The sequence below is a fragment of the Phoca vitulina genome, unplaced genomic scaffold (genome assembly GCF_004348235.1).
Source record: "Phoca vitulina isolate PV1807 unplaced genomic scaffold, GSC_HSeal_1.0 scaffold2, whole genome shotgun sequence".
Taxonomy (NCBI): domain Eukaryota; kingdom Metazoa; phylum Chordata; class Mammalia; order Carnivora; family Phocidae; genus Phoca; species Phoca vitulina.
The window spans coordinates 57672065-57684271 of NW_022589705.1; the positions used below are offsets into that span (position 1 = coordinate 57672065).

At 42.5% G+C, this 12207-nt stretch overlaps 1 protein-coding gene across 1 annotated transcript in view; it reads left to right on the top strand.

Annotated features, from left to right (window-relative positions):
- USP24 (ubiquitin specific peptidase 24) overlaps positions 1-12207 on the top strand; it is a 133843-nt gene that overhangs the window by 69991 nt on the left and 51645 nt on the right. Inside the window, exons 29-36 of the mRNA XM_032428169.1 lie at positions 2518-2603; positions 2757-2850; positions 3885-4040; positions 6959-7056; positions 9900-9995; positions 10120-10348; positions 11029-11188; positions 12005-12160. Coding sequence (XP_032284060.1) covers positions 2518-2603; positions 2757-2850; positions 3885-4040; positions 6959-7056; positions 9900-9995; positions 10120-10348; positions 11029-11188; positions 12005-12160 — 1075 coding nt within the window. The remainder of the gene's footprint in view (positions 1-2517; positions 2604-2756; positions 2851-3884; positions 4041-6958; positions 7057-9899; positions 9996-10119; positions 10349-11028; positions 11189-12004; positions 12161-12207) is intronic.

Below are 12207 nucleotides of genomic sequence, written 5' to 3' on the forward strand. Positions count from 1 at the left end.
TTTTGCACCAAACACTTAGCCAAGTTGTGAAAGCAAAGGAAGAGTTCTCGGAGGAGATTGAAAGTGCTACTCCAGTGAACACACGAATGATAAGAAAGTCAGACAGCCTTACTGCTGAGGTGGAGAAAGTGTGAGTGGTCTGGATAGAAGAGCAAACCAGCCACCACATCCTCTTAAGCCAAAGCCTGACCCAGAGCAAGGTCCTCGCTCTCCTCTACTCTGTGAAGGCTGAGAGAGGTGAGGAGGCTGCAGAAGGAAAGTTGGAAGCAGCAGAGGTGGGTTCGTGAGGTATAGGGAAAGAAGCCGCCTCCATAACGTGGAAGTACCAAGGTGAAGCAGCCACCTGGGTGTAGACGCTGCAGCAGGTGATCTGGAAGCTCTGGCTCAGATCACTCGTGACGGTGGCCACACTAAACAACAGATTTTCAGTGTAGACGGAACAGCCTTCTATTGGAAGAAGTTGCCATGTGAGACTTCCATAGCTAGAGAGGAGAAGTCCGTGCCTGGCTTCAAAGCCTCAAAGGACAGGCTGACTCTCTTGTGAGGGGCTAATGCAGCTCGTGACTTTAAGTTGAAGCCAGTGCTCATTTACCATTCATAAAACTCCAGGACCCTCAAGAATTACGCTAAATCTATACTTTCTGTGCTCTGTAAACGGAACAAGAAAGCCTGGATGATAACACATCTGTTTACAACATAATTTACTGAATATTTTAAGACCCCTGTTGAGACCTGCTCAGAAAAAAAGATTCCTTTCAAAATGTTACTGCTCGTTGACAATACATCTGGTCACCCAAGAGCTCTGATGGAGATGTACGAGATAAATGTTTTCATGCCTGCTAACACAGCATCCGTTCTATAGCCCAGGGATCAAGGAGTCATTTCAACTTTCAAATCTATTAAACACATTTCCTAAGGCTGTAAGCACCATAGATAGTGATTCTTCTGGTGACTCTGGGCAAAGTAAATTGAAAACCTTCTGGAAAGGATTCGCCATTCTAGAAGAACATTCATGATTCATGACAAGAGGTCAGGATAGTAACATTAACAGGAGTTTGGAAGAAGCTGGTTCCAACTCTCATGGGCGACTTAGAAGGGGTTCCAGACTTCAGGGGAGGAAGTGACTGCAGATGGGGTGGAAGGAACAAGAGATCTAGAAGTGGAGCCTGCAGGGGGGACCTTGAAAATGTTAAGCTTGAAGATGCTATGTGCAGGCATACTGCGGATATTGCAGGTTCACGTCCAGACCACGGTGAGAGAGCAAATACTGCAAGAGTCAAAGGAATTTTTTGGTTTCTCAGTGCATATAAGTTTATACTACAGTCTATTAAATGTAGCCATCTCAGGGTAAAACTTGAGCGGGTGCGGAGTTGCTTCTTACGGATGAACAAAGAAGGTGGTTTCTTGAGATGGAATCTACTCATGGTGAAGATGCCATGAAGGTGGTGGAAAGACAACAAAGGATTTGCAATATCACAGAAACTTAGTGATAAAGCAGCAGCAGGGTCTGAGAGGACTGACTCCAATTTTGAAAGAAGTTCTGCTGTGGGTAAAATGCTATCAAACAGCATCTCGTGCTACAGAGAAATCATTCGTGAAAGGAAGACTCGATCGATGCAGCCAACTTCAGTGTGGGCTTATTTTAAGGAATTGCCGCAGCCACCCTCATCTGTCGGCAGCCATCGCCATCGAGGCAGGCTCCTCCCCCAGCAGAAAGATTGAGACTTCCTGAAAGCTCAGATGTTAGTTAGCATTCTTTAGCAATAAAGTCCTTTTTAATTAAGACATATACATTGTTTTTTAGACACAATGCTACTGTACACTTAATAGACTGTAGTATAAACTTATATGCACTGAGAAACCAAAAAATTCCTTTGACTCTTGCAGTATTTGCTCTCTCACCGTGGTCTGGACGTGAACCTGCAATATCCGCAGTATGCCTGCACATAGCATCTTCAGGCTTAACATTTTCAAATCGTCTCCTGTTTATCCTAAATTTATTAAAAATGTTCCCTTATATAGTGACACTCTACAGTGACTCTAGTTTCTTATCTTTATAACCAGAAAATAGTACTTTAACCACACCTAAGTCTCTTCTACCTGTTGTGTGTGTATATATATATATACCTATGTACTACTTTGATTTTGCTTTTAAATCACTCATTGCCTTGTTTGCTCTTGACGAGCTATGATCAGCTTTCAATGGTGTCTACTCTCCATTCTATTAATTATACCTGCCCATCATTTTACTTCTCTTCCACTTCCTGCCTTTTGGCCCCTTAACCCTTCAGCAGCAGGTGGATAGGGGAGAGCCCAGGTAATAGGCACTAGAAGGATGTGGTCCTGCCAGTGTCTGTTCCCAGGTGTTGCTCTGTACTGCAGGGGAGCACACAGCTCCCCTCAAACTTTGTGGCGGCCACTCTCGCAGAAGTAGTAATTTTGTTGTTGGCATGTTTGATGAGAAAAAGAGAAAATGTTTTTGTCAGTTTGTATTTATATTTTGCTTTTTTCCCTCAGGAGAAATCCCTCCCTGGTGTTGTGATGGCACTTGTATGTAATGTGTTTGACATGCTTTACCAGCTTGCCAACCTGGAGGAGCCAAGGTAAATATAAATGTTTATGAGGCCTGAAAGAGAGGAAGTTACTAAGGTTAGGGAACCAAGTCCATTTTGACTTGACTTTACATTTGTCTGGAACAAATGATTTTGGTATTGAAACCGGCTTATGTGAAAAAATTTGTATTTGCAAAATTTCAGGATAACTCTACGAGTACGAAAGCTGCTGCTCTTGATACCCACTGACCCAGCCATTCAGGAAGCCCTGGACCAGCTTGATTCCTTGGGAAGAAAGGTACGAGTGTCTTGGACTTAAAGTGGCATGGAAATTTTAATGCCATGATTCAGTAGCGATACAACCTGAAATCACTTTCAGGCCTTATGCTATCCTATAACAGTTCTTCTTTAAAAAAATACCTTTGCTGTAAATGGAAATCAGAACTTCATGTTGACTTTTAAAAGACTTAGAATCAATAATGACATCAAATTTTAGAACCAGAAGAGCCTTTAATATGTACTTCCACGTTCTTCTTGTTCTGGATTAAGATACTGAAGCCCAAAGAGATGAAGTGTCTCGTCCAGGATCAGATTCTGGACGAGTGCTGATTCAGTGGAGACATTTTTCTTCTGTCATGACACCTCTCTGAATGTGATTGTTGCCTGTGTTTGAGTTGCTTGCATAATTATCATTTAATTTTTTTCCACTGTTGATATTTAAAGTTCATCTTAATTTCTGTAATGTTTTTCCTCAAGAATTTTATCATATGTATTAAAATTATATTCTCTCTATAATATTGTTTAATTATGTTCTCAGAACAAAGTCATGTAGAACAGAGTTGTTAGAACTGCAGTACGGATTTATGTTTCAGGGTTGAAGTTTACACCAGCTCATAGTCTTGTCACACACAGCTTAGGTATTTGCAGGGAGAACAAAACTAATGTAATTGCAAAATGTATCACTAGTACTAGCTCAAAACATGTTCAAAGCTTCCACTTCCACAAGTTCATAATTTAATTATCAGTATTTAGTAGTACAGATTTTTAAAACACGGAAACAAAGACGACCTTGCTAGTGTTACCTAGAAGACACTCTCAGACACGTTCCTGTAGGGTCGGGATGCTGTTGAGCACTTAGAGTTTGTGTGATGGAATTTGATGTTTTGTTAATAATTACCAAGTGATGTGTCCTTGAGGTTAATTTGTAGGAAATTCCTTTGGTGCGATTATATTAAAGAGGAAAAGAATGTTTGAGTGCACACTGAGGTGTGTTTCTCTTTAACTTGTGCTTTTAACACATACATCCTTTGTTTTCATTCTTTAAAACCTTAGAAGACGTTACTGTCTGAAACGAGTTCTCAGTCCTCAAAGTCTCCATCCCTGTCCTCCAAGCAGCAGCATCAGCCAAGCGCCAGCTCAATTTTGGAAAGTCTGTTTCGATCCTTTGCTCCAGGAATGTCCACCTTCAGAGTGCTCTATAACTTAGAAGTAAGAAGCCTCATTTCTTTTCATTTCACCAGGACAGATTCATTTTTGTTTGCACATTCATGCTTTTAGATATAGGAGATAAGTATTTTTATTGGATGATCTGTGAAAAAATAAGTTTTCAAAAAAAAGTAGAAAACAGAATATAAACTGAACCATTTTGTTGTTTTTTGGCCTTAGAAAAGGCTCAGTTTTTTTCACTTTACACCTATGCACACTGTTACACTCGCAAAACAACTTGTAAATAAATAATGAGGAAGCCTTATATAATAAAATATGCCATTATCTTCCTCTGGAAGTTTAGCGAGTCTGTCCAATACAGTTGTAATGCTCAGCCTTCTTGTTATTAAATGCATCCTAACTTTTTTAAAAACAATTGTAATTTGTTGTCATAAATGAAGCTATGAAGAGTTTGTCAGAAAATACATCATCATTTCAAGGTTTTAAAAAAAAAGCAACTGGAAGAATTTAAGCAAAAGAATATTTTTATTACCCTCTTTCCAAAAAGTAGCCTTAGACTAGTAGATTTAGTTCAGTAAACATTTACTGTTTAATGTCTGCAAGTCATTGTGGTAGTTAAAGGATGAGAGTTGAAAAGATAAGATACCTGCTCCAAAATCTTGAGTAAGACATAAGAGAGGCTGCATATTCTGAGTCTTAAGAGCAGAGCAGTAACGGGGCAATAGGGGAGGGAAACACTCTGCTCTTGGAGGGTGAGAGGTTAGACCTTCTTGCCATTTTAGGTCTGGAGAAAATAAAGCCCTGAATGATTTTGCTTTGCCCAAGTTTTATTTCCTCTGGCAGTCTAATTTAGAGTATATAAATATATTCATTCATTTTTCTGCATCACTTGTTGCTCGTGTGTTCAAGCTGTGCTCTTTCATATTAGCCTTAATCATTCTTGTGAAGAAATGTGTTGGGTTCAAAAGGAGAAAATATTTAGCAAATGTTTTTAAAAGAAAGCATGTCTTTATTTAATGTGGGCATTTAAAAATATATGTATATGATACTCTAAGACAGAAAATTGCCCAGAAATTTTTGGCCAGTTTAAGCTTATAAATTTTGCAATATCTGCAAGATTTGTCATTTGCTTTTGAATGATTGTCTTAAAAAAAGTTAAGGTATAAACCTCAACACCCACATTTGAGAGCACCTAGAAAAGCAGAATGGTCCAACAGTGAGTCTGGCTTATCATCTACTACCTAGATTGCATTATCTTAGAGCCAAAGGACAGTAGTAGTAAAATACTTCCAGCACAATTTCAGTACTTTTGATTAACTGGGAATTCCTTTGAGAGGTAGTTTGTTTTTGTTTTTTGTTTTTTTGCTTTAGACAGCACAAAACATATGGAAAACTGAACACTTTCAAAAGCACTCATTTTGGGGCGCCTGGGTGGCTCAGTCAGTTAAGCGTCCGACTCTTGGTTTCGGCCCAGGTCATGATCTCAGGGTCGTGAGATGGAGCCCTGCATTGGGCTCTATGCTCAGTGTGGAATCTGCTTGAGAGTCTCTCTCCCTCTGTCCCTCCTGCTCCTGATCTCTTTCTCTCAAGTAAATAAATCTTAAAAAAAAAAAAGTACTTATTTTTACTGACCCCTGAAAGGTTAATTTCTCTGCATTTTAGTCTTCAACTTACGTTTGTCTACTAGGAAGCTTCAAAGTGGCTATTCCAAATACCTATTGCTTTGAAGAAATCTTCCACCTTCACTAAATTGCTATCCGTTGAGAATGGGGAGTACATACGTGGCTGTCAACTCACAGGAAGGGTTAGAAAAGCAGAGGGCTCCCTTCCTCCCAGCAGTGCTCATAACCTGAGGCTGACGAGCCTATTTCCCAAAGAGCACTTCAGGAAGGAAACATTTGTGAAAAAGAAATCCCACACTAAAAGTCTACGCACATAAAATCCATGGATTCGTAGAAACAGATTTTCTAGAATAAAAAAGGATCTTGAATATATCTATTTTTAAAACCTTGGAGAACCTGAGGCAGTGGGTTCCTTTATTTTATTTTTTTTTATTTTTAAATCGTAACAACCAAATAAGCAGTTGGTTACTAAGTCTCATACTATAGGATGATTATTTCTTTGAAATAATTACCTGCCATACTAGAATTTTTAGTTAAGCTTTCCTTTAGGTACGTATATCAGTGCCATAAAAGGGGCATGGATTTAGGAGGGAGGCACATCTGGGTTTGAGGTCACTTAGCCTTTTGGGTCTCAGCCTTTACCTGTAAAGTAAAATACATACAGCATGCATGGTGAAATTAAGAGAGAATGCATGTAAAGACTTCCTTTTATGCCTATTATGTAGGTGGTCAATAAATGGTAGGAGTTTCAGAATCATTATTAGAGAGCTCATCTAGCATTTTTTTTTAAAGATTTTATTTATTTGAGAGAGAGAGAGTGCACGCACAAGTGGGGGGAGGGACGGTGGGAGAGGGAGAAGCAGGCTCCCCGCTGAGCAGGGAGCCCAATAAAGAGCTGCATCCCAGGACCCTGAGATCATGACCTGGGCCTAAGGCAGACACGTAACTGACTGAGCCACCCAGGTACCCCCTCATCTGGGATTTTTAAGGAATGGGCTATTTTATAAAACTTCATCTACTTTTTCAAAAACATGTCTAGCATATCACATAATGTTATGTGCTCTTGTCTAAGCCTAAGACATCCACCTTTGCTGGTTTCATGAAAAGAACACACCAGCTTTCTTCAACAAAACAGATTTTTCTTGCTAACTATATAGAACTTGGAAAACATGATTAGTTCAGTTGTGAAACGTCAGCCTCCTTCTGGGGGCGGGGTCGGGAAACAGCATGCAGCACTTAATGAGACTCAGACTCGAGTTATCGGATTGTTTTACTTAGTAAAGGAGTCATTTCTGCTGGAAATGTTGGGCTATCTAACTGTGCCTATCTGTTTTCAAGGTTCTAAGCTCCAAACTCATGCCAACAGCTGATGATGACATGGCAAGAAACTGTGCAAAATCCTTCTGCGAGAACTTCCTCAAAGCAGGAGGACTGAGGTTAGAGTTTCACTATAATGTCACAAGAATTGCAAAGAATGAATATAGTTATTGTGGGTAATTTCTCCTGCTTGGCCTTGGTTATTCCTATAAGGTATTGTGTGAAGCATCACGAGAGTTGTAAGAAGAAGAAATGGTGTTTCAGTCTTCGAAACGCTTAAATTCATTTTACGACTTTTGGTTATTTGGAGAACTGGCAGAAGCACATCTCCTTCCTTCCGATAGTGGGAGAAATTCTTGAGAAGAGTAGAGGAGAGGAAGCAGATCTGTTTCTGCTGATTCCCGCATCAGTTTGACACCAGGCAAATTTGATTCCCGGTAATGGCTATTTTGTGAGGCCTTATTAATGCTGGGGATGCAAAGATAACTTAGATCTCATTCCTGCCCTTTAGAGCCTCATGGTTTAACAAAGAATAACAAACAGTTATTAGAGGCATTAAAACAGGCTCATAAAATGCATTGGGTGGGAGGTAGGGAGGGGTGATGCAAGATAGTGCTTAAATGGTGAAGTTTTCATGGGGTAATAAGATTAGGAGGTGCTTTACAGAAGATGACGTTTGCGCTAGGAATTGAGAAAACAGCAGGAATCCCCTACAGGACTCAGCCAGAGGGGGTGGGATGAGTGAAAGCACCCTGTTGTGTGGCCTGTCTTGGGAGCCACAGTTGCCTGGGGAGGCTAGAGCAAAGGATGAAGGAGAGAAGTATGTCAGGAAGGGTCACCTTGAGGAATTTCAACATTAGCTTATAGACCATGGGAAAACAGGTGGTTTCAAAGCTGGGAATTGCCTGGCACAATCATTTTGGCCGCAGTGGAGACGAATAAATAGAAGTGGGAGAGACGGAGGCAGGGAGAACCATGCAGTGGCCCCGAGAAGAGTGACAGCGGTAAATGTTGGGCAGCAGTAACCAACATTTATAAGGTAACATAGGCAAGTTTTTACGACTAGATATAGGGGAGGCAATGTATCATCAATGGCCCTGTGACTCCTCGCCTGGGAGAGGGAGGGAATGGTGAACATTCAGTCAGCGTCGGAAATAAGCTCAGAAGGGGATGGAGGACACGGGACATCAAGAGAGATGAACATGGTTGAGGTGCGTGAAGTGAGGAGCCGAGAGCGGCATCAGAGACGTGGGGGAAGCAGAGCAGGGGTGACGGTGACTGGAAGGGGAGAAGCTGAGGAAGATTGCTTTTCTGTTTTGCTTTTACCTTGGGGAAGCCTAGGTTGTCTTTGCAGGCTGACTAAAGAAAGATCAAAGGAGAAGGGATAGTCCGTGGGGCCAAGTTCTCCTGCCCTGACAAGAAGCAGGCCTGCATTTCCTCAGGCGAGGAAGGAGGGAAGGCTGGAGGACAGTTGCAAGAATTCCTGTGGGAGGCCTTGCGGGGAAGAGGCTGGGCTGAGACCTTGAAGCGATAAAGGGAGTGGGGCTAAAAGAAGCCCCAAGCGTGTGGAAGGCCTCCTGCATGGAGCTTGATTCGTTTTCAGAATCACAGAGGTGTTCTCAGTGAAAACTCATTTCCGATTACTCACTTCCAATCACAGAGCTCTGGAATAAAGGCATTTTACTGCTGGCTTAGTTGTGTCAGTTAATCTGCATGCCAGGCATTGTTCTGAGCACTGAGAACAGAGCAGTGAACAGATTAGACAGAACTCCACATCCTTGTGATGCTTACTGTCTGGAGGGGAGACAAGCAATAAAGAAGTGAAAGTAAAAGCATATGCCAGCAGCTGTTAAGAACTGTAGAGAAAAATGAGACAAGAGGGAATGGACAGGGTTGTGATTTTCAGCAGGGTGATCAGGAAAGGTTTCACTGATGGGGTGACATTTTACAAAGACCTGAAGGAGATGAGAAAGGGAGACTTGGGGATCCCTGGGGGAAGCCATCCAGAGGAGCAGCCAGTGTGTGCCCCTGCATGAGACTGACCTGGTGCCTTCAGAGACCAGCAGGCCTGTCGGGTTGGGGTAGCAGGAGGGAGACAGTAGGGGGACATGAGGTTACGGACGTACCAGACGTCAGCTTATGGGTCTTACGGGTTACAGGTTACTGTCAAGACTCTGCCTTTTCTTCTCTGTAGGAAACAGGAAGCCGTTGGAGGGTTTTGTGCAGAGGAGGAGTGCCGTGATCTGACTTAATATTTTATAAGGATCACTCTGATTGATCTTTTTTTTCTTTTTTCTTTTTTTTTTTTTTTAAGATTTTATTTATTTATTTTTGACAGAGAGAGACACAGCAAGAGAGGGAACCACAAGCAGGGGGAGTGGGAGAGGGAGAAGCAGGCGTCCCGCGGAGCAGGGAGCCCAATGTGGGGCTCGATCCCAGGACCCTGGGATCATGACCTGAGCTGAAGGCAGACGCCTAACGACTGAGCCACCTAGGCGCCCCATGATTGATCTTTTGAGAATAGATTTTGGGGGTGGAGAGTCAAGAGTGGGAGCAGGAAGAACAGTTAGGAAGCTTTTGTAATAAGAGAAATTGTAGTGAATGTGAAAATAAGCTTTATTGAATATACCAATTCTAGATATGTTTTTTAACTGATAGGTCTTCTAGTGATAAAATAGTGGTGAATCAGTGAACTCACACCAGTCAGCGAGAATGAGGACGATCCAGACACTCTAGCATTTTGGCTAAGCAAGGAATCTAACTCTAAATGGACCAGGAGTTGCAGGAATCATAGGAAATCATTGTGTTAGAAATATGTGTGGTCTGTGTGTATGTAAGGCTCTTATAGGAATTTTAAGTAATTGATAACATTTACATAAGCAATTAAATTAGTTACAGAAAATTTCCTATGAAAGAAATAGAAGTCTTTATTTAATGTCCTGCCTTTTTCTTTTGTTTTAAGTTTGGTTGTAAATGTCATGCAGAGGGATTCCATCCCATCAGAAGTAGACTATGAAACAAGGCAGGGAGTTTATTCCATCTGTCTACAGCTTGCCAGGTATGTAAATATATCCTCTTAGTCTCACAAGGCCGTACTTCACTTTATTTCTCTTCCCAAATGCTATCATTTTGAATAGTATGAAATAACCTCAGATAAGTCTAGCTTTTTGTTTCCTTTGAAGATTTTTACTTGTGGGACAAACAATGCCCACGTTATTAGATGAAGACCTCACCAAAGACGGCATAGAAGCACTTTCTTCTCGCCCATTCCGAAACGTCAGCCGGCAGACAAGCAGGCAGATGTCCTTATGTGGTACTCCAGAAAAGTCGTCGTACCGACAGCTGTCCGTGTCTGACAGGTCTTCCATTAGGGTCGAGGAAATCATCCCTGCTGCACGAGTTGCAATACAAGTAGGTGACTTGTGCATTCAAGAAATTAGAAGTCCCTGCTGTTACAGGGAAGGGCTGTGCAGACCTACAAGTTGTTGACATGAACGTAGCCTTCACGGAACCTACGGTGAGCCAGAGAGGGACCACCAGTGCCGAAATCACTGTCCTTCAAGGTGGGAAGTCTCAGGGGTTATAGGAGAGCTACAAGAGCAGAACATTCGTAGGCCTTCAGGGGAAGTGGACTAATTGCCTTCCCCCAGAGCTGTCGTGGACGATTTTATGTAGGAGGTGGCATTTGCACTAGGCCTTAAAGCTAGATGAGATGACAGAGAAGCATGGAGAGTTGTTCCCTCAAGAGCGCAGGTGTGAGCAAAGCTAGAGAGACAGAACAGAGCCTGAAGGGAAGGTCACGGGGTCGTTCACGCAGCCCAAAGTGTACTGTGTGGGAGAGGAGAAACGGTAAAAAACCAAACGAGTGACGGGTATCCTGATGCCTGAGCATGGATCAGGCTCTGGGTTACAGGTAGAGGACATACTGAAAGTCTCTGAATGGTACGGAAGCATAATAAAGGCTGTCCTTCTGGGTGATCATGGAGGAGAAAGGGTCTCACAAAACTGAGACCAGTCGGGATGGAAGTCAGCAGGGGGAATGTGTTCCAAGTGCTGCCTTTTCTCATAACGTTCTTCCTGCCCTTGTTTAGACAATGGAAGTGAGTGACTTCACGTCTACGGTGGCTTGTTTCATGAGGTTGTCATGGGCTGCTGCTGCAGGACGACTTGACCTCGTTGGGAGCAGCCAGCCAATTAAAGAAAGTAATTCTCTGTTTCCTGCTGGAATCCGGAGCCGACTCAGCAGTTCAGGTACTGATTTAAAAGAATAAAGTCATTAAATCACCGGGCAAGAAATAAGCTGTGAGAGTTACCTATGCATAGGCTGTTTGGAGTCGCAAAAAGGAGGAAGCCTTTTCTCTTGCTTTTGGGCATGAGTAGAAACCCGTCAAGCTGTGCACTTGAGACCTGTGCACGTTACTGTACGTAGGTCAGACCTTCAGAAAAAAAGCGTTGATAAGTGCAGAGGAAGTGGGGAAACCAGATCAGCAGAGTTTTTAGCTTGCCGAGTGTTGTAAAAGTGCCATGAGGCCAAAAATTGTGGCCATAATAAAAATTCATCTGGAATTCCTACCTGGAAAAGTCATTTTCTTGGTTTGGCCAGTTATTTTCTATAAGGTTTTTATAAATTGGTTTCCCTCTTCAATTTATGTGTGTATTTTTACCTCAGTAGAAAAAATTTTTAAAATGTATGACATTCGTACAGCGAAGTGTGGAAGTGTTACGTGTACAGGCTTTTTGGGATTTTTACGTACGGACGACCCATCTAGGTCAGGATGAGGAATATTTCTAATATCCCAGGAAGACTCTCTCATGCCCAGCAAACTGCACTGTTCTCACTTCTGTCACCTCAACTGAATTTTGCCTCCTGAGTACATTTCGAGTGCCTCCAAATGTGTTTTAAAGCAGTTGGGGTCAAATAAAGTGATTGTCTCTCGTTTCTTAGACCAGAATGTCTCCTTGCACTGTTTAATTTCACTTGAGGATTCTGGAGCACATTAAAAGGATGTTATGATACCGTGAGGGTCCTGTGGGGTCCGCAGTAACCTTCTGCTTGCCTGTTCCCAGGAAGCAATTGCAGCTCTGGGAGTGAAGGGGACCCGGCAGCCCTGCATGCGGGCATCTGCGTGCGACAACAGTCTGTGTCCACCAAAGACTCGCTGATTGCCGGGGAGGCCCTGTCTCTGCTTGTTACGTGCCTGCAGCTGCGGAGCCAGCAACTGGGTAGGCAGGAGGCTTCATCTCTTTTAGGGAAACGCCAGGTTTCTGTT